Raw genomic sequence first — 21,359 nt, 5'->3', positions numbered from 1 at the left:
GCTATGCGTGAGTAGATTTTGAGTCCCATTGTGCCGAGAGCCTTTTGGGAGGAGCAGTATTGTTAGGTTGAACAAAAACCCGGTATATTCTTGGCGTGTGAAACAGGAGCATTAATCTGCAAATTTAATTAATTAAAATAGCAAATCCTAATTACTAATTAACATCGAGTCCCTAGTGGAGCTACGGATTAAAATTAGGTCAAGACTTAAGAGCTCTTTTAGAATCGAGGAAGAAGACGAACGAATTCTTCCCTTCAAAAATATAAATAAAAATTGAAATGAGACTGTTTTTTACGTCTATTTTGCACTTTTAGGCTTCGAATGTTGATCAAAACCCTATTTGCGTCTACAAGTACTGGCACACCTTTCCAGTACAAACCCTGGTAGCAGAAGTTATTGTATCAAGACTTCATTCAAAATCTAAATTCTAGCGAACCCTCTACCGTTGTGTTGGTGTAAGCAATGCTTCACTTGACGCCAATCACGACACCAAAGGGTCCTACCGCCGAAGAATGATTCCTTAGGTGTGTGTGTGTGTGTGTTTTAAGGGCAAGGAAACACACAAGACCCACCAATACTATGGGTAATATGCAAATCACACAATTCCCCATGCTTTTCCCTCTTTGTGCCAACACGTTTAAAACAAAGAAAAACCCGAACGGTCACATTTCGAAAGGCACAAGCGCGTGTGCCCTGTTCGCTTCGATACCGATTACTTCTTAAGGCATTCCGCAACCACCACCACCACTAACACCGTTCCCCAGTGGCGTCGGAAAGGTACGGGTCTCGTTTTTCCTTGAATGAGGCCACCCGAAAGGATCGCGAACGAGTCATTCGCTTCGGGTTTAGCCTCCCGGTAAAGAACCCTTTTTTTGCTTTTTCTGCGTAGGAGGTGCAAAGGAATCGAATGAAGCATAAGGGGGGAAACTCGAACCAACTGTTCCGGACCGGACGGCGGGAAAATTCACCGGCTTTTTCCAGCAGGAAACTGAGCTGTGGGTCCAGTGGATGGCTAATAATTGCAGCAATGTGTTTGTCCCGGTGCAATGGTAGAAAATTAGCACGAACGTGCACATTTACTTTGGCACACCTTCAACAGCAGCAACGACATGTGTGCGTAAACGTATCTGTGGGGTAATGTTTTTGTTTGAGTTTTTCTTCATTATGATTCACTGCTTTCATCGTGCTTTCGGAGGGACGCACTGGTGAGGGAGAGAGAGAGAGGGTTTCTTTAAGTTTAAGGCACACGTCAGCAGCCCTCGTTCGGACATACGGTGGACCATTGGGTTCTACCCCGTTTTCCACCACGTCCAAGAAAAAGGGGGAAAACTTATGAGCAACCCCTGGGCTGTATGAGGTCATTGTTCTAATTGTGACCGTTGTGGACTGCTGAGTCGGGCTAGCGTACAACACCTGCCTTAGGTAATGTGATGCCCTGCGGAGAACCACGGTGGAAAAACACGCGGCAACAACATAATCACGATGCGTGATGAGGTGGGTGTGTGTGTTTTTGATGGTTTAATTAATTCACCTTTCCCCGCGATTGTGTTGTACTGTTGATGTTAGTTTTAATGTTACTGATAGATTTGTTTTATTCGTTATGATTTAATGCGTTAAAAACAGCCAATCCGGTAATACTAATATTTTGATCCATTTTGTTCTTTTTTTGTCCAAGTTTTGTTCGTACCGATAAGCTTTCTTGATAAGGCGGAAAGTATGAGTTCGTGATGTAATTATTGTAATGTAACATTCAAAACGCAAGTAAACCTCTCCTTCTGTTCTTTGGAAAGAAAACTCATTTTTTAGAACACATCATGCGTGCTTTCGTAGAATTAACTCTGTGTTGGGTGCGTCATACGTTAACACCTGGTTCGGGTAGACTCAGTACTGAACTCTTAATGTCACGTGCAGTGAGGAAGGTTTTTGTTTGCTATATTAAGCTTTATCATGTGAAAGATGTGTTACATGATTAATTTGAAATTGAGATCATTTTTTTGTAGCTAGAAATTAGATAATCGCCTAATTCCAACCTCCTTCTTAGGAGTGGAATTCCTCATCTTTATGAATTTATAATTAAAGAGCTTTTAGACTCCCAAATGTAGGCAATGCACTTCGAACGATATAAGTTAATTTGATTGAAGTTGTAAGAAATCATCAAATAGCTATTACCATACCTATAGTAAGAGATAAGAGAGTATTCCAAGTTATAGTATTTACAGCCCAAAATGGAACGAATATCCTCTGGATGTTCCATTGCTTACAGGAATTTATTAAAAAATATTACTTTTCTTCCCCTTTTTAACATGCCAGTTTTTTTCAAACCAGCATCACAATTCAATCAATCTACAAAAATTATGAAACATATTAATATCATTTTCTTTTCTTTTTAAAAGTCAAGCTATTTAACTCTAGACATGCATCCCAATATAAGCTTATCTAGGTCGTACCAAAAGGAATACCGTGATTTGTAAATGGCAGCCTGTTAAGTCTCGCATTTTGGTTAATCAATATTAAATTTTTAGGTATAATAGCTGTAAAGATTATTTTATTAAGTATTTCCTGGCTAAAACCGAACTCAACAGCCATTTCGAACGAGGCCATCCACGCGCATGCTCGCGTGCATCCTTGCTGTCCCGATGACAGGCGTCAGTCTTACCCACCAGTGAACCAACTCGTGGGCTGGTGTTCATGATTCCGTCAATATCCACTTTTCCTTTCCCGTAATAGTTTCCCTTCTGTCCTGTAAATTCATACGCATATATCAATTATAAATCTCGCCGCAGCTTGCACACTGCAGTGTACACGGAATTCTCGGTTCGATAGTTAAGTTGGTCCAGTCAACCGAAGTGCCAACCACAGTGTGCTACTAGTTCTGGCCGCTTGTAAGGATCACAAACCAAGAACACGAAAAAAAAACGATTGCCATTGCCTAATAATGGAAGTGGATGAGGGTTGGTCGTGTTGATGTAGTCGCCGTGGTCTCGTTAAGTGTCGCTGGTGCTTCCCTTTGTTGCGAAGCAGTGCATTCGAAGGAATTTAGCGTTGGAGTTGGAAAGTGGAATTGTGGAATTTCTAGACCACCCGTATGCAGCACCGCGTAACTCGAGTACGGCAAGTACGCACACGAATTGCGCTATCTTGATGTAGCGCCTCGTAACAAAGCGCTCGAAAGCTGTCACCTCTAGCGTCCTTCCTACCAGGAGAATCCGCGTGCACGCGTGTGGCGGGCAATTTGGCAGGTGGTGGTGGCAAGCAACAAGCATACATTCGGGCGCATTTTTGCTGTCGCTGTAGCTCGCGAGCAGCAGCCGCAGCAGCAACAGTATTAGCGGGCGGCGAATGTGGGCAGTACTACGCGACACGGCAGTCGGTTTGCTTGCCGAAATACACTCACTGCAGAATGAGGCCAAAATGTCAATTATAATAGCAATCGTCTTCATGGGCTTGCTCGAGTTAGGTAAGTTGTGTGACAGCGACGTGAAGGTAAAGGTAGTTTTTTGTATTGGAAGAAGCTCTCACTGTCCACTGCGCGGCTATGGTAAAACACCATTAAAACCCTGCAACCGTTTTCCCTTCCTCGCTCGCATCACGTACATCGACAGGACGATCGCAGTACCTAACGACCACTGTACATAAGACATCAGCTGCAACGGAGAAGATTAATGATCTCTGGTGTTACTCATGCAATGCCACCGACGATGGGGAGGCTTGTATCGAGCTGTCGTCCGGAAATAATGCATCCTACGTTAAAAAGTGTAACCCGGAGGAATTTATCTGCATGGTAAGTGAATGCGTGTGCGTGTGTGCGTGCGTGATTGAACACGGTCGGGGGTTGTGTATGTCCCCATACCGATGTGACAGCTGTAGTGATAAGTGTCGCGCTTGAATGCGAGACGAAGATAGCAAGATCTCGCGCTTCTGGGACGTACTCTATGCACCCTTTTGAGCGGGCAGATGAGACAGTGGGTGAGGGCGAAAGGTCTCGGGATGCTCAAATGTAGGACAATGAGCAGCCGCGTGTAGAATGACACAGATATTGGGAAGGCACGAAGCAAAACAAAGGGAAAACGGGGAGCGTTTAGGAGATTTTTGACCAGCGCGTATAACACATATAACACAGTGATGGTAAACATTAGGGCAGCATCTATATCGATATCTGCTAACTCAATTGTGATGATCGTAACTTTTATGTTTCCGAACCATCTCGTACTTTACCGTTTAATTATAGTAGAGGAAACTTTCGATTATTTTTAGCGCTCTTTGCCTTAACCAATTCCAAGAAGAAATCGGTGGAAGTGGGTGCAAAAGAGAAGAGAACAGGGCAGGACACAGATGTGAATGAAGAAAGGTCATGTTGACGACGATGAAGTAAACGTTATTTACTGTCGCCCGCTCGGTACACATACGAACTGCATGCATGAAGCTTAGCCGATACGATGTAAGCTCAGCTCGGGACAGTAAAACGAACCGAATTTGTACGCGAACTTTATGATGATAAATCGATAAGCGAAACGAGATAGGTAACGGTCGGCCGGTAGGAGGAGGAATGCGGGCGCTGGGTTCATTTAGGCCGGAAGTCTCATATTTCAGGGGCATTTAATTGACAAATGTTTGAGCATCAGCGCACGGAGGTTTCATTTGGCAACTGACGTCAGTGTAATGGAAGGTCGTGAATTACGGGCATGGTATCGCTAATTAAATCACGATTAGATTTAGCTTCCCGGTAGCCTACGATCTCTTAGCTCGAAGCACCATCCTTGTGCGTTGATATAAGTTAATGAAATGATTTATATATTTAGTTTAATCCAATCCAGGGCACAGGGCCGTAATGAGTTTTTCGAGACGTTGCGACTATAACAGAGATTGGTTTATGGCTTTCAAACATGGAATTGCTTATTTTATATTATGTTTTTGATTTTAAATAATGTTATTCAACTACTATATTCTAATTTTTAACATCCACCCATTTCATTGCAGGTTAAACAATTTTCCTACACGACCAGCACGGAAAATTCAACCTCCACGCCAAAGCTGTGGTCGCTCGAGCGGCGCTGCATCAGCAGCTGTGAAGCGGGTTGCATCATTATAGGCGAACGCACGAAACTGTACGCCTGCACTAGCTGCTGTGAGAAGTCGCTCTGCAACACCGGCAAAGCGCACTCGACCAATCCGATGGCACACTTTCGGCGCACCTCAACCACACTGGCGTTAGGCCTGCTGGTGGTACTCTGCGTAGCGAAACCCACGCTGTCAGTGATGCTCTAGTTTTGCGTACTTTGTAGTACGAACTACTTAAGGTATTTTAGAATCTTATCGCAGTACAGCACAACTTCCCTTCAGGCACTACTTCCATAAACACGAGCGTAACGAGCGTTCCGAATCTTCCAAACGGCCAGCAACAGAAACAGAATATCTAGACCAATGCTTCCAGGGACCCCCATAGTAGAACCACAGCGAGGCCATTCGAACACAAGTATTGGGCGCTAGAAGAAACGGTTCGTTACAAGGATGATGCCAAACTAGAACACACAATCTTTAGAAGAACCGTCTACCGAACTGCTTCCCACCTTCCCACCACTCCCTTTGAAAACACGTATCCAACAATGCTTGAAAAACAAAAACGATTCCTCATCTTCCACATTCCACGATCCATATTCAATTCTATGTCGTTCGTTCCATTTAGATAGAATTTGAAAAACAAAGCAAAAACAAACGTTTACTCTTGTATAAGTTTCAAATTATTATCTCAGCGCACGGACACTTTAGATTGTAAGGACACGCAACGTTCATTCAAATTCAAACAAAAACCAATTCTTCGTAAAACAGCGCTCCAAACACACAGAAGTGCACTACAAAAAAAAACTCTCAAAACGACACGCCAACTTTAACAAGGCCCACAATAAACCGAGTTTCGATACCAGCCACTACACTTGCTAGCAGAAGCAGTACAATGGAAGAATATTTAATAGACATAATGATAAGTGAATCATCGAAAAGCCGAGTGCAACTACTGTAGCGTAGGTAAGAAATGGTGCAAAACGCGTGTTTCTAATCAGCAGTTGAAGTTTTTAGAATAATTAAGCCTTTGGGGACATTGGAACAATCCACACACACACAGACAACCCCCCCCCCCCCCCCATAGGATCGAAACTTGCGAATTGGTGGATGCGATTTGGAACGATTTTAAATGTGAATTTGTATTCAGTTATTTATCGTTTGCAAGACATAAATCGCAAGCACTCCGTTTCTCGTACAGCATTTAATCCAATCGCGCATATTTGTAGGTTTGGAACGTTTGCAATTGCTAATAGTAAAGCAAACCCGTTTATCTATCAACACAAGAACACAGACAAACAGACAGATAGAAGCACCCACACACACACACGATACACCTCAACAGATGCCAATGAGATTGGTCCATGGGTTGGACGGCCAAATAAAATTAATAGTATAAAAGTAAGTAACACAGTAAAGACCAGTGGAGCAGCAGTAGCAGCAGCAGCAGAAGCAAAGGGAAGCAAGCTGAGGGTGACAAGGAATTTTCATTTGTACTTTTTGTCATGTCATATCGTCCTAACGTAAGGGAGGGGACGGTTTTTTTCAATAAAGACATACATTTGACGCAATAAAAATTTTAACGACGCTAGAAATCGTATGTAGTGTTTGTAGTTTTCCGTTAAATAATTATAATCTTAAATGAAATTAATGATTGAGATTGGTTCTCAATAATTTTTATCTGCACATTTACGAACGATTTCAAATGAAATCATTTTGTCCTGCCAAATGCTACCGTTGACTAAAATTTTAAATCATGTTAAAGTCCTTATCAAATACAACGCGTTCTTCTACTAGTGCTAATTCAGTTAAAATGAATCTTTCTACTTCTGCCATGCAATTCAATTATTCATAACAAACAATTGCGATGACCTTGATGATGGTGGCACCGCAAAACAACACAATCGCCCAAAAGACCTACTCCAGTTTTCCTTAACCACCTCATGACGTCAAAATTTGGTCCATTTTCGTTGCCGGACGCATGTGTAAAATATTAATCATGCATATTAGCACCCGCCGCAGTAAACAAACCGTACCTACCTGGTGCCTTACTAACGCTATTACATCAACGCGACGAATCCGAATCTCGAAGGCCGCGACGTGCGACAGGACAGCAACAACAAAAACACTCGCACACAATGGATGCGTTGCGGTGATGATGAGTTATTCACTAACGTGACCATCGACCGCAGAAACGTGCCTGCCTAACCCGCTGGAAGTGATGATACTTTCCTTGCTGCGGTACACGGTGAAGCGAAGGTTCAATTGAGGCCATCAATTGTCGGCATCAGTCTCCCAGCATCGAAGGTAATCGCCGGGAATTCCAGCGTCACAGAACGTCTTAAACCAAAAATCCGCAGAACGACCGGCAAACCTTGGGGGAATGGCCCCAATGAACAACGCATACTCCCTCCTTCCCATGTTTCGGGGGCACACATTTGCGACTTCGTGGAACTCTCGAAATAGCACCTTAGGGTGGCATTTGGAGCCGATGAATTGAAAAGAAAGGGAAACTCATCGCACCGGCAAGCCCATCGAGCGAGCTCCGGTTGTGAGACTCCAATTTATGAATGAACGCCAACCAGATCCGTGTTATGCAATCCGCACCGTAGCCGGCCCACTGGCTGAGTGCGAAAGATTTTTAGCCGGGAAAACCCAAACCGAGCCAGAAAGCTTCTTACAAATCAAAACAATTCAACACGCGAGTGCCGGCCGGGGTCGAACATGATACATGCCACTGTGGCTGCTGTAATGGCACAACACAAGGAAAACCCCATCTATTGCTTTAGTGCCCAGTAATCGAGAGGCAGCATAACACTGACGCTGCACTGTGTGCAAGCTGCCGAACGGGGTTGTTGTGCATTGCACCGAATCGTCCAGTTCAAACGCGTTCGGTCGATTGGCCTCGATTTCGTTCGTATCCGGCTCGTTTGGGTCGTTTATGAAAATGTAATGAATGTAACATTAAAACTGTGAGTGGATTTAATTGTTATGATTGAAAATACAGTAAATGTCCAAAGCAAAGCGGTAATGAAAAAATGAAGAGACGAAAACAACATCCCAACTCAACGATCGGCTCCATGACGTAGAGGATAAAAATAATCTACCGGCAGCAAGCATGACGTAGTCGGTGACAAGACCCGTCTGCATACTGTCGACCGCAACCAGACAACCATCCATCTCCATCCAGACACGCCAATAAACCTTCTCAGGGCCGGTGGGCAATGGTTTGGCCTTATTACTGTGTCGTAAATTGCATAACCCATGGTTCCCTGCGGCTTGAATCCTTCCTGCCTTGCGCTCCGACCAGCGAAAGCAAACCCATGTCATTTGCAGCGGGCACACGGGGCCAAAAGGAAAAGACAACGGTGCAAAACCGACATACTCCCCCTCATTCCGAGGGCCTGGTTTACATGTGCACGGTACGCTTAATACCAATTATGCTTTTGAACTGCATGGCTGCAAAGGATTTGCATCGAACATCCGGGAGTCCAAGGTAACCGAGACTCATAGCGGATGAACGAGTTTAACGGCGATTTTCGATGCTGTCGATCATTACGAAAATATTAAGTATTCGTTAAAAAAAACTTTGTAATTTCATAGATTTTTTTTAGCTTTAGCTTAAAACATAAAAATAAATTGTGAAATTATATTGAATTTTAATCATTCATTACTCATCTATGTGATCACACCATTGTCTTTTCAAGTAGCACATTTTGCTGAAATCTTTGACTTTTTTAATATTAAAAATTACTAGCAACTCTAACGAACTGTCTACACTTTAAACAACAAACTAAATCCAGTTTTAAACAGTAAAAAAAGGCAGACGGAACTCTGCTCTGTAGGTCAGTTTCATCGTCCGGTTCCGCCTCGATCGAAACGAAAGACTTCAACGACCGGTAAAGCGCGAAACCCCAATTTGTTGAAGTCACCCGTTTCGTGAGCAGGCGATTCGCTTGGCCCGATCATTTCCGAAATGGCTCACTTTTCACCCGTACAGCGACGATGACTCATGCCCACCTCCCGGTGCCCACTGTTTCGATCATGTAATCCACAAACTCTCAAACGTTCACGCGGTCAACTGTTGTCGATTCGAAGCACACAACCGTAAGAGTAAAAAAGGGAAAAAACGGCAACACACACACACAAAATGTAGCGTAATATTCCACCTCATGCTCTCTTACCCCCTAAAGCTCCCAATCTCACCTTTTCCAGCCGTCCCATAATCGACCGTGTGTTGGTGGTATAGAGTGCATGATGTCAATAAACCCTGCACACTCGAAGGATCGTTCCCTTGGCCGGGCCGATCGAACACAGTAAAGAAACGATCGGAAGCGATCGACAGCATCTGGCGCGATGGAAGTGAAAGAGAAAGTACGCTTCGGCGTACGTACGATCGATCTGACATTCAAAAGCCACCAAGATCCCGGTTCCGTGCTAACGATGGGTAAGATTTTTAGCTCATCCAATGGGTCAAAGAAGAGCACACACACGCTTTTAATATTTCTTGTGTGTGAGTGCTTTTCTGTGGTAACCGCTGCAGAAGTTTTCCTCTCCACGCACATCCCTCGGAGACAACTCCCGGAGCCCGCTTTCTTCGGTTACGGTAATTTTTGGTTTTTTTCACGGCTTTTTGGTTTCGGTTGCGGATCTTGTAACCGGGTCTCGTTCGTGTGCAGTTGGTGCGGCCCGAGCGGGACAACCAGCCAGTGTGAGCGAGCAGTAGTTGTCCTACCACACATCGTAGGAGTAGAGGAAGGTAAACAAACCTTACCCCGTCTGGGGTGGGATCGATCTCGCCGGAGCCCACCCTAGCTGTGGCGGTGGGGTTCTATAAAACAATCCGGTTGGCGTTGGCCGAAGTCAGTTCGAGTTGTGAAGTTTGGCCGGAATGGTAGAGCGCATTCGGCAGTGAAAGCAGTGAAGTGTTGGATTGGCCGGGTACCAAACATTGCCAGCCAGTGATCAGCCAGTGAACGACACGATTTCGTGGATCAACGGATTAATACGAACGAACAGACGAGTGTGAGAGTTTGGAGTGCATCTTACGATTCGAGTGGCACCGGGCACGAGTGAATAAAGTAACGAATCGTGCGGTAATAACGTTGCCATTTAATACGCTACACCGTAACGAACCGACGAGCCGAAGAGTTTAGTGGAAACCCGTGGAAAGAAGGTTAGTGACAAAGGAAAACACAAACGATCCAGTGAGTAGCCGGATTCGTTCAGGTGATTTGGGGATTAATTTTTCTGACGAACAAACCGTGCTCTCATCCATCGAGTGAAATAATCTGAAAAGGGCATTTAAGGGCCGAGTAATGACATTAAAAACTAACGGTGATACGTCATGAAAGGAGGATTATACGAGCAGATGAGATTAATGATCGCATCGTCGAAGCAACGCCCTTCAGAATGCAGTAGATGAAAGAGAAAATGATCATGGCTCACAGATGATCAAGCTGGGAGAGCGCGATAAAACGAGAGGAAAAGTTTTATTGCTGCTTCTCCATATTTTGTCTTGCGCGTGAAGGTTCTATGAACTTTGAAGAATTTATATTCTAGAACCTTTCGAAGGCGATCAATGAGGATGGTTAGCATTTTGTTTGCATCATATAGGAAGATCGAACATTTTTAAAGATAAATAACATTTCAATAAGATCTTTATAAAACATATCTTTGAGAAATTTTCATTACAAACATTTTACTATCCTATCCTTCCTATTCTTATACTCAAATGTCTCTAATTATTTTCTACACCTTGTGGACTGCATTTTGCATTACATAACGTTGATCTTTCCCTGGTGATCTAATAAAATAAAAACACCAAAAGTTTTCCCCCCTTTTTTCGGTTTTTGGGCAATATTAATCAGCAACTTCAGAGCACTTTCATATCTCTACCACCGAGAAAGTTTTATGAACGCGGTGTGTCTCTTTATGGTTCCGTGCAAGATTCCCGGTGAGCTCATTGTATGCAAATCCACCGTTCCGAATCACGGCATCAAAACACTTTCATCATACGCCAAGCGGGGAAGTGTACAATAAAGACACAAACTCACCCGCCGGCTTGCGACAAACAAAACGGAGTCATTTTCATCCTTCACGTAACTTGATTAAAGTTTTCGCTATAGGAAGGAAAACCCCCATCTAAAACCGGGTAGCTTAAGAAAGGTAAAAGAGTGTTTCTTTTATCTCCACAAAGTGGATGTGGGTTGATGTGGTGATAATTTAGTAAAATATTTCGTAAAATTCGTAAGCTTTCTTGCAAGAAAACGCCATTTCGTAATTGTTTTGGCGAAACCGTCTAGACCGATGGACAAATCCGCCCACACACGCTGGTGTGTGGCAAAAGTTGTACAACATGACCAAACCACACGCATACACAGCAGCTTCAAACTACCCGACCGGATAAACAATCCGTGCAATTTCACTTTCCATATCCACTCGCCGTAAGACCGAGCGCCTTAAAATCTCACGCAAATAAAGACGCGACAAACACCTCGGCGCACCAATAACCGCCCGAGAATTGGAGGGTAAGACGAGCTGCAAAAAAAAAGAAGGTAAGACCCCGTTGAAAGGCCCGATCGCATGCGTTGGCGTTCGAGTCATAGAAGCAAAAAAGGAAACGTGCACAAACAAACGGGGCGAGATGTGTCGAGGTAGTCAAATTCGCGCGCGCGTTCGATCATCTGACCGCGTGACAGTGTGCGTTGGTTGTAGATTATGCAACGCGGTTGCACACCCGAATGTGACACATGGTGGACGCCATGACGCCACACGGGAGGACGCGACCTCATTTCTTCTGACGACCACTAGCCCGCAGGCAGTTACGATGAGAGTGAGAGTGGAACTACCTTCCTTAACCGGGAGCCATTCCTTCGCTCGCAGGAAGATAATGAACCGCGGCCGTTAATCTTTGTCGACATTTTTTGACAAATAAACTTACACCGGTAATCACGTGTTTCCGGATCCGAATGTAAACAGCAGGGGAACCCAAAAAACAGCAAATTCATTCATGGTTCAGGCAAGCATGGTTTCTTCTGTTTTCCACTCGGGCAAAGATAATCACACTGGCAAAGTCATACTTTACGCCAGCAGTTTGCAAAAGTAAAAGTTTTTCGTCGCATTTCGACGCTCTTGGCTTGATCTTTTCTTTTTGCTTTGTACACAATTTAATGATTCTTCCTGTTTGTACGCGATCGTCGCCGGTGCTTACTTTTTCACTTTTCCCCCTAACCAACTGGTGCCCAAAACCGTCTTGTCTGCGCCGTATCGGGGCTGTAACGGGGTAAACGGGCGTTCATTATATCGCTCACATCTTCACACTCTCCACAGTTTGGTTGATGTTAAACAACCATTTTCGAGGCCACCTTTCCCGGTGTAGCGTGAGATGAATTTCGTAAGCGAAGCGCATCGAAACGGAGAGTTTGCAGTGAAAGAAAGGTTATTGTTTGGTGGTGAGTCCCGTCCCGTTCTTCACAACCCTGGACCCCCCCCCCCCCCCCCCCCCCCGTCTTGTGTGCCGTAGTCACCGCCAGCAAGTAACAAGATCGACGGAGTCGGTTCGGTGGTTGTTTCTTTGTGTGCAAAATGCAAACTATTTTCTTTGTGGCTCCGCAGAGTTAGTGAAAGGAAGTTGCGACTTACGGGATGGTATCAGGGTCAAACCATCCCACATCAACCCATGCGCAAGACGTATTTCCGGGGTTAAACATTTGCACAGAAAAGGGGCAGCAAATTATGATTCGAAAGTATTTTCTTGCATATAAAACTGAGTCTATTTGCAGATTTTAAAAACAATGAGGAAAAATGAGCAAATGTTGTACTCATACATATCTTGCTCATAAGATCGCCAGCACGATCGACAATGTCAAGTTCAACAAACGTTACCAACCGAAGAAAGCTCCCGCTAGTAGAGAGCTCCAGGTGGATTGATCGTACGTACCTGCTGTTCAGCCATCTTTCTTCGTTGCGTCTTTCACACACGTTGATTCAAGCCGATAATACGCCGGCCCGTTCACCGGCCCCGGCAGCTCCGAACTCATGCTACTTCCGAGCCGTGCGGTCACTTTCGATTTTACCTTTATCTATAGGCCGTAGCCTCTCGCATGGGCTCTCGAGTCATGGGACCGCCAACTCTAGGGCAAACAAAACGAAACACAGGAAGAGAAGAATGAGTTATGTGAGATGTGAATATTATTACCTCACTGGCGAAGCAACCGTGCGGCTACGGTAAGTGAGCGAGATGGGATGGGATTGTTGTTAGGTAATCGAGCGCAGTTGGAAACCACAATAACAAAGTCACCATTGAAATTGTGGCTACCCGCGGATGATTTCGATGGTCAGTCGGGTAATGATAATATCTTAACGCGGAAGTTAATGGACGGATATACACTGTACGAACCCCTATCCGGAAGCTGGAAACAGTGCGTAATTTGGTTTCGCTTTTCTGTCTTTCTCTTCACTTCATACTTATAGACTACGAGTGAACCGGACCCCGAACCACCACAATGAGATTGCTTAGATCCACAGCACTATTGCTAGTAGTGCTGTCAGCCGCTGCTGTCATTGGTGCCGATGAGTGGGGCTGGCTACCGCTGGAGGAAGGACTGCAGGGAGAAGACAAAGTGCGTGAGAAGCGACAGGACATCGGAGTTCTGCCTGCTGCCCAGCAGAACGTTACCGAGGTCGGCGACGAGGACATCCTGAACTACATCCTTGACAGTGGGCGCCAAGGCCGCAGCCTCGAAGGATTCGACGAGGTGTACAGTGATCCATCGGTGCAGGACGCACTGCAAAACGCTGACGACGCACAGGCACGCAATATCATCAAGGACAAGCTGTGTTCGCTCGGTTTGATGCAATGCGAGGGTGGCGAATCGATTGAAGGCAAGCGACCGTACTATCCGATTTACGCTCAGCAGCAACCACCCCGTCCTAGGCCACCCGTACGTGGTCCTCCACTTCCTCCGCAACAGTATGCCCAACGTCCACCGCTACCACCGCAACAAGCCCTTCCACCGAAGCCCCAACACCAGGGTCCTTACGGACCACCGAAACCCATGCCGGTACCAAACCAAGCACAACACAAGATTGGCTACGCAGGATATCAACAACGGCCACCCTTCGCTGGCCCTCCGAACTCTTTCGGTGGCCCGAGCTACGCCTCAGCCTATCCTTCCAAGCCGCTAGGACCAATCTACGAAGGTGATGCGCCACCGTTTGATTTTGAACCAATCGGGGCCGGGGATAAGATTTACGAAGGCTCGCTATCGAAGCCGGGCATCGTACTCAATGATGGTCCTTTGGTAAAGCCGGTGGAGCAACACATCCACCATCACTACCATCACATCGATGGAGCATCTGACACGAAAACGGTCGTAGTGAATAACCCCGTTCCGGTGTCTGCCTCGGTTTTGAGTGGTTCTGCCGTTGTTGGTGGATCCAGCTCGTCCGGATTCAATTCTGCCGGCAGCAACGGTCTGTACTCCGCCGGAAGCGTTTACGGATCTCAAGGACTATCTGGCAACAGCTTCTCCCCGCTGGCCGGGTCCGATTTCGACTACAAAGAGCTGAAGGGCGTTAACAATAACAATGGCTTTGGACAGTCTGGAGTGTACGCCTCCCAATCGAAGCCCGTATTTGAGGGATCTTCGTCCTCGTTCGGTGCGGGAAGCAGTCAGAGCGGTTTGTACAACCAAGGTCCGGCCCAGTTCGGTAGCAATTCACTGTACAGTGGGGAGACAGCCGGTACCTACCAGGGAGGAAGCGCTGGAGGCTTCCACTCCACCAACCCGACTCTGTACAAGAAGGAATTGAATGTAAAGGGACCAGCCGCTTCGAACGGTTTAGGAACTTACGCCGGCAATAGCCAGTATAGCAAGTACAGTCAGTACAACAACAACAACAACAACGGACAGTTCGGAGCGAATGGTGGACAGTTTGGCTCGAACGGTGGACAATTTGGCTCGAACGGTGGACAGTTTGGATCTTCTGCTGGCCAATACAGCCAGTTCGCGAACGGCAACGGTATTGAGGATTGTGTATGCGTGCCGTACGATCAGTGCCCGGCACAGGATGTGATTGGCCGCAAGGATGATCTGATTCTTCCGCTTGATCCTCGCAATCTGAAGACCGACATTGAGGCTGCAGCTGATGAGGTGGTTATTACTGACGGAAACGGTACGATGACGGTGGTTCGCGTACCGAAGAATGCAACGGCCGATCCGGAGACCAAGACCAAGAAGATAAGCAAGCGTGAGGCAGCGGAAAGCAAATCGAACAAGGCTACGGATAAGGTCAACATTGAACCGGTAAGTTGAATCGCATGCGCATGCGTAACTGACAGTTTTCTGGTACTGATAACCAAACTACTATTATTACTACTGAAAGCTCAAAATTCCATTATAACCCCGTTCCGTTCGGCTCGCATTAAACAAACATAAACACACCAAACGACCATTGACCTAGTCCAAGACCTCGGACCTCCTTAATCCTTAACCTCCTAACATTTCCATTCACTGGACCACAAAAAGACCAAAAACCCAAAATCGCCAATGGTTCCAATGGACAGTTCATGGAGAACTTTTTTCCTGTACTACAAAACTGGACCCCGCGGTGTCTATAGTGACCCCACCGATACGTCTGCACACCAAAAGGAAGCTACTCAATTCTTGATCTTGACCACCATCCCATCTCAAGCAAAGAAACGACAAATTACCCCTTTTGGTCGCAGCTAAGAACGACAGCTGGAAAACCAAACGATTGAAGCTTTTGTTGAGTGATCTCCATTGCGATACTCACATCACTGGAAAACGGAAGGAATTCACAAAACCTACACACACTCAAACGATTATACACCTCCTCTGAACGCCATTTCTGCACCCATAGACGCCGTGCGGCACGGGATTTTAATGGGAAACGCTTGCGCTTGCCTATTAACCGGTCGACGGAACAGCCTATGTGTGGGCGTGCGTAAGTGTGTCCGCTTTCGTGTGCTTCGGTATGGACACCTTCCCTACCTTCAAATGAAACTTCAATTTCAATTTGTATTATTTTAGCGGTTGGGAGGTGGTGGTAGTGGTGGAGACAAGAAGGTAGTGCCCACCTTCGGTGTATCGTTCGGTTTGCCGTACCCATCCGGTTATCCGCTCAACCCGTACGGTCCCCATCCGGCACCGAATCCTTACTTCGGTTCGCTCAGTGCGAACGGGTTGAACCTGGGGCTGGTAAACGTCAACCCGCTGGTGTCGCTCCAGGTGACAAAAGACGAGTACGGTGATAAGGTGCTGAAACCGCTGGTCAACCTGCACGTCACACCGACGGAAAACATTGTGCACAAGATTGGTGGTCTGCTGGCGGCCAAAAAGCAAAACATATACCACGTGTTCAATCAACATGAGCATTATCACGCCCATCACGGCGGATATCCTAGACCGCCGCCAATCTATCATCCCCATCACGTGCACGGACCACCATCACCACCGTTCATTGATGGGCCAATCCTTTCGAAACCTCCACATTTTGGTCACGGTGGTCATCCGGAGCTTATCTACACCAAGCCACCCGGTCCGATCTATACTGGGCCGGGACATTTTAATCGACCACCACCGTTTGTCGGAGGACCTGCACCGTTTGTTGGTGGACCTCCAATTGGTCCACACATTGGCGGGGGCCCTATTGGGTCTGGCTTTGGATCTCCGGGATTCGGACCAAGACCACCGTACTTCCGGGATGCTTCCACGGTGGGTAAACCCGGTGGCGAAGATACCGAATACTATGACAATGTTGAGTTGGGGCGTAGCACGAACGTGACCTTTGCCGGTGACAGCACCAACGTTTACCGGCCGGCTGGAAACTTCAAGTACCAGTCCGTCTATCCGCAAACTGCACCGAACGGCATTAATGCGAACAGAGCACAGTACGGTCGCCAGTACCAGAACTATCAGAATGCGAACGGACAGTATGCGGACCAATCTAACGCTGTACGACTTCCATCCGCCTCCGTTCCAACCCAGAATGTGCCTACGCCGGCACCGGGATATTCGGAGGGCAGTGCCACGATTAGTTTTCCCAACAGTCGACGCCGACGACGGGCAACGGACGTGGAGGTACCGGACACGTTGGAAACCGATCAAGAAATGGTGGCCACCGCGCTTAAGCAGGTCGAAGCGACGGGTCAATCCGCCTCGGTACAGGAAAAATCGTTCTCCACAGAAAAGGTACGTAACGCTGGACGACTGGCACCTGGTGGCGAATGGATGATGGCATTCCCAGTGGCTCTCCTGACTTTGGTTACACGTTTAGGCGACAAACAGAACACAGCACACAAAAACACAACGACAGCATAGTGATGGTGCACGGATCTGTGAGGTTAATATGGTCGAGTATATGACTAATGGTTCTTCTTGCTCCCTGCTAATGAAACAATCCACAGAGACAAGCATACTATGGTCCACGCCCTGGTCAACAGCAACAGCAGTGTAGCGGACGACAGGTTTGCTGCCGTCGACCGGTATATCGTAATCCGCCGAATCAGAATCTGGGCAAGTGTGGCGTGCGAAATGCTCAGGGAATCAACGGACGCATCAAGAACCCGGTATACGTCGATGGGGACAGCGAGTTCGGAGAGTACCCGTGGCAGGTGGCTATCCTGAAGAAGGATCCGAAAGAGTCGGTGTACGTTTGCGGTGGAACACTGATCGACAATCTGTACATCATAACGGCGGCTCACTGTGTGAAAACGTAAGTTGGCAAAAGAGCCTTCCTTTGAGCGTTCAACAAACATTAACCGTAATCCATCTGCTCCCAATCGTACAGGTATAATGGGTTCGATCTGCGCGTACGACTCGGCGAATGGGACGTTAATCATGATGTTGAGTTTTATCCGTACATCGAGCGGGATGTAATTTCGGTACAGGTCCATCCGGAGTATTACGCCGGTACGCTGGACAATGATTTGGCCATTCTCAAGATGGATCGCCCAGTGGATCTTACCAGTGCGCCCCATATCGCACCGGCCTGTCTGCCCGACAAGCTTACCGATTTCTCCGGGCAGCGTTGCTGGACTACCGGTTGGGGTAAGGACGCGTTCGGCGATTACGGCAAGTACCAGAACATCCTCAAGGAGGTGGACGTACCGATTGTCAATCACTACCAGTGCCAGAATCAGCTGCGCCAAACGCGACTCGGCTACTCGTACAACCTAAACCCAGGATTCCTTTGTGCCGGTGGCGAAGAGGGCAAGGATGCGTGCAAGGGCGATGGCGGTGGTCCGTTGGTGTGTGAGCGCAACGGTGTGTGGCAGGTGGTCGGTGTGGTGTCCTGGGGCATTGGCTGCGGACAAGCGAATGTGCCTGGTGTGTACGTAAAGGTCGCGCACTACCTTGACTGGATCAATCAGGTCCGCGGTCGGTTCTAGGCGCCGTTCAGACGCAGAATGCAGCCTACCACTATTTATTGACCCACTCCGTGTAGTTTTGTAGAGCTTAGGGTATAAGCGATCAAGCAGCGACGATTTGCTACCGATAGAACTTATTACGATCAACTTCTTCAGCTGAAGCCATTGCGTTCAGACGCACCGTTCAGCTGGAGTTAAAGTGTACGATGCTATGTGCAGGCATTCGAAGAGTAGGGACGGAATTTTTCTTTTTGGCGAGATTTAATTTGTATTTGAATAGATGTAACGAAAATCAAGGTTCTCATACATGAAATGAATAAATTATTCTATTTATTCGATTTTTGTAACTATGCGAGTAGAGTTAAATGATGTAGATACGATGACAACGTTACACCTCTGAAATTTGGGATGAATATTTGAGAACAAGTGGGCAAAGACCACTCCAAAGGCACAAATTGGACGGAGCAACGGAAAATTACGGAAGAATCGATATACCGGCCGTCATACGAGGAGAACGGTCTGAATGGGTCCCGATATGCTACCTGCCGTTTGAAAAACTGGCGCTCTTTCCACTCTGCCACCGGAACGGCCTTGCGTATTCTTGCAAATACTAAGTGAAAGGACGTGAGGACAAATTCACTTGGTACTTACCCAAAGACTGTCGAAACTCTTTCTATTTCCACCACTGGACACATCAAAACTCTCTTCTAATATTCCACCTCTATTTAACACACACAAAAATGCTTCCAAACTATACCTTTTCACCTTGTTGTGCGAACACCAGATGAATATTCACTTTCCGTATTCATGTGTTGCTGCGATCGTACGCGGGTTTTGTTTTGCTCAGTACTGTCAAACACGCGTTTGTCAGTGTAGTGGTAGGAACGCGTACAATGAGCGAACCTTTTCTTCCGCACACACATGGAACACACGAAACAGAAGAAACGTAAACAAGGCGTTTGCATAACGCCAAGAAAACCACCACACGATAGGATGGCAACGATAAAGTACATCGGCCGTACCACGGATTTCCGTGGCAAAACGCTGTGGGAAATAGTGGGAAACTTGAAAAACTTTGGTGTAGGACGTGTCGTTGTGAGAAGCATGTTTGAACGCTATCCAGAGCCAAGCTTTATGAAAATCGTGAAGGTCGAAGCACTACCGAATGAGGTACGCGGTCCAATGTTTTGGAGGTTAGCATTTGCAAGCAACGTTACTAACATTGTCATTCGAACAGGAACCGGCACGTAAGGTGCGTGTCACGGTAGAGAAAACGTTCCGCGGCCAAAAGAGTCCCAACCTGGTGCAGATTGATAGAGTTTCGTACAAGGCCGACTACCGGCTGCTGTCAAAACACGAGGAAGCATCCTACTGCAAGCTGATCGACCGGCAGGAGAAGATATTTCCAAGGGAGATCGATTTGCCACCGCTGTTGAAGGAGTTTATCGCACGCGAAACTGGTAAACCAGCGCCCAAAGTTCCGATCAAGCTGAAGGTGGGCCGGGAAAGCCGATACCGCGTGGCGAAGGAAGGCGAACAGCCGACGGTTGATGTTACGATGAACATCGGCAAACCGGCAAGCCCTAGCTTGTACGCCAACTGTGAACTGTGACGTGAGCGTGCATTAAAATATAGTCTCTAACGAAGCCCCATTTAAGGCATTTATTTGCAACGAAAACATTCATCAATCATCGCGCCACGTTACTTCCACCTCGTCCGTACGGAACCGTTGCGTGATGGTCGAATCGTTCCAGCCCATGCGCGTACCGCTGCGGAACATTTCCCAACCGGCGTGCGCTATCATCACACCGTTGTCGATGCAGAACCGTTCATCGGTCGCAAACAGTTTGGCGCCGCGCTCCTCACACATAATGCCCATCATTTCCTGCAGCCGTAAGTTACACCCAACACCGCCAACTATGAGCACCTCCGACGAACCGGTGTGAGCCATGGCACGTTCCGTCGTTTCGACCAGCATTGCGAACAGTGTTTCCTGTAGCGAAAAGCACAGATCCTCATCGGACCATTTTTCCAACTCCGCTTTGCTCTGTGCCTTTCTTTGCTTGCCCTTCGGCCGTGCCTTCTGCTCGAGAAACGACAGTATGCCCGAGAAGCTCATGTCCATGCCCTTCACCGAGTAGGGCAGTGGGACGTAGCTTTTGCCCCTTTTCGCCATCTGCTCAATGTTGTACCCGGGACTGGGATCGTTCGAAAGGTGAATGATGCGCGCAAAGCGATCGAGACAGTTGCCGATCGCGATGTCGATCGTTTCTCCGAAAATGCGGTACCGTTTGCAGGCGTACGAGATGATCTGCGTGTTGCCACCGCTCACGTACAGCACGGTCGGATTCACAGCCTTCGTTATGAGCCGTCCCATTTCGATGTGGCCGATGCAGTGATTAACACCGAGGATGGGTTTGTTCCAGATTTGTGCAATCGTTCGTGCAACGATGGCCACCGTTAGCAGGGGCGGTGCCATACCGGGACCTTTGGTGTAACAAACGACATCTATCTCCGCCGGAGCTATACCCGACACATCCAGTGCACGCTTCAGAATGTCTAGCACACGTGATCGATGATGTTGCGCCGTTTCTTTCGGCAAGAATCCTAGCAGACGTTGGAGAGAATTTTGTTATGGTTACCATTTCAAGTCCGCTTCCTGTCCGCTCGCCCTACCTTCACCGGGTGGAGTGATGTACGTTTCACGCTCATTGGCCAACACGTCCCCATCGCGAACGATCCCGACACCAATTTTGTTAGCACTACCTTCGAACCCAATTGCGATCACCATCCTAGACGACACAAATAGGATACGGTTTGCTCCCGATTGGATATCCCGGCGCAGTGGCCCAAAACAAACACTGCGCTGACATTCGAATGTAAACAACCGGCTCCGAATGACAGAAAG

The 21,359-nt window shown here is 47.1% G+C and overlaps 3 protein-coding genes and 1 long non-coding RNA gene across 5 annotated transcripts; 2 read left to right on the top strand and 2 right to left on the bottom strand.

The window, feature by feature from the left end:
- Positions 1 to 41: 41 nt before the first annotated feature.
- On the bottom strand, positions 42 to 19,407 carry LOC118514248. Its single transcript, XR_004906590.1, has 3 exons — positions 19,103 to 19,407; positions 12,998 to 13,190; positions 42 to 116 (listed from the first exon to the last, which is right to left on the bottom strand). It is a non-coding gene; the product is annotated as an uncharacterized LOC118514248 (long non-coding RNA).
- LOC118514242 lies at positions 2,662 to 6,653 on the top strand. Of its 2 annotated transcripts, XM_036060947.1 has the most exons (4): positions 2,663 to 3,115; positions 3,201 to 3,457; positions 3,603 to 3,781; positions 4,978 to 6,653. In XM_036060947.1, exons 2-4 carry the CDS (start codon positions 3,340 to 3,342, stop codon positions 5,263 to 5,265), a joined length of 585 nt encoding a protein of 194 aa, XP_035916840.1. In that variant the 5' UTR covers positions 2,663 to 3,115; positions 3,201 to 3,339; the 3' UTR covers positions 5,266 to 6,653. The 2 variants fall into 2 exon arrangements, with proteins under 2 accessions (XP_035916841.1, XP_035916840.1); XM_036060948.1 differs by having other exon boundaries at positions 2,662 to 3,457.
- Positions 9,917 to 20,097, top strand: LOC118514246. The gene is made up of 7 exons (XM_036060959.1): positions 9,917 to 10,231; positions 13,531 to 15,365; positions 16,113 to 17,273; positions 17,489 to 17,796; positions 17,872 to 18,458; positions 19,407 to 19,621; positions 19,689 to 20,097. The coding sequence occupies exons 2-7, from the start codon at positions 13,563 to 13,565 to the stop codon at positions 20,061 to 20,063; spliced, it is 4,449 nt and encodes a 1,482-aa protein (XP_035916852.1). The 5' UTR covers positions 9,917 to 10,231; positions 13,531 to 13,562; the 3' UTR covers positions 20,064 to 20,097.
- On the bottom strand, positions 20,084 to 21,345 carry LOC118514239 (probable tRNA N6-adenosine threonylcarbamoyltransferase). Its single transcript, XM_036060942.1, has 2 exons — positions 21,128 to 21,345; positions 20,084 to 21,058 (listed from the first exon to the last, which is right to left on the bottom strand). The coding sequence occupies exons 1-2, from the start codon at positions 21,240 to 21,242 to the stop codon at positions 20,136 to 20,138; spliced, it is 1,038 nt and encodes a 345-aa protein (XP_035916835.1). The 5' UTR covers positions 21,243 to 21,345; the 3' UTR covers positions 20,084 to 20,135.
- Between the last annotated feature and the right edge of the window lie 14 nt (positions 21,346 to 21,359).

The sequence above is a fragment of the Anopheles stephensi genome, chromosome 3 (genome assembly GCF_013141755.1).
Source record: "Anopheles stephensi strain Indian chromosome 3, UCI_ANSTEP_V1.0, whole genome shotgun sequence".
In the NCBI taxonomy this organism is placed as follows: Eukaryota; Metazoa; Arthropoda; class Insecta; order Diptera; family Culicidae; genus Anopheles; species Anopheles stephensi.
Note: the sequence above shows the minus strand (reverse complement) of the source record. Positions and strands in the feature narration are given on the sequence as shown.

Coding starts and splice junctions, on each gene's coding strand:
- LOC118514242 (XM_036060948.1), top strand. CDS start 3,340: ATGTGGGCAGTACTACGCGACACGGCAGTCGGTTTGCTTGCCGAAATA. Junction 3,458..3,602: donor CATGGGCTTGCTCGAGTTAG/GTAAGTTGTGTG, acceptor GTACATCGACAG/GACGATCGCAGTACCTAACG. Junction 3,782..4,977: donor CGGAGGAATTTATCTGCATG/GTAAGTGAATGC, acceptor ATTTCATTGCAG/GTTAAACAATTTTCCTACAC.
- LOC118514246 (XM_036060959.1), top strand. CDS start 13,563: ATGAGATTGCTTAGATCCACAGCACTATTGCTAGTAGTGCTGTCAGCC. Junction 17,274..17,488: donor AATCGTTCTCCACAGAAAAG/GTACGTAACGCT, acceptor AACAATCCACAG/AGACAAGCATACTATGGTCC. Junction 19,622..19,688: donor TCGAAGCACTACCGAATGAG/GTACGCGGTCCA, acceptor TCATTCGAACAG/GAACCGGCACGTAAGGTGCG.
- LOC118514239 (XM_036060942.1), bottom strand. CDS start 21,242: ATGGTGATCGCAATTGGGTTCGAAGGTAGTGCTAACAAAATTGGTGTC. Junction 21,059..21,127: donor CATCACTCCACCCGGTGAAG/GTAGGGCGAGCG, acceptor AACGTCTGCTAG/GATTCTTGCCGAAAGAAACG.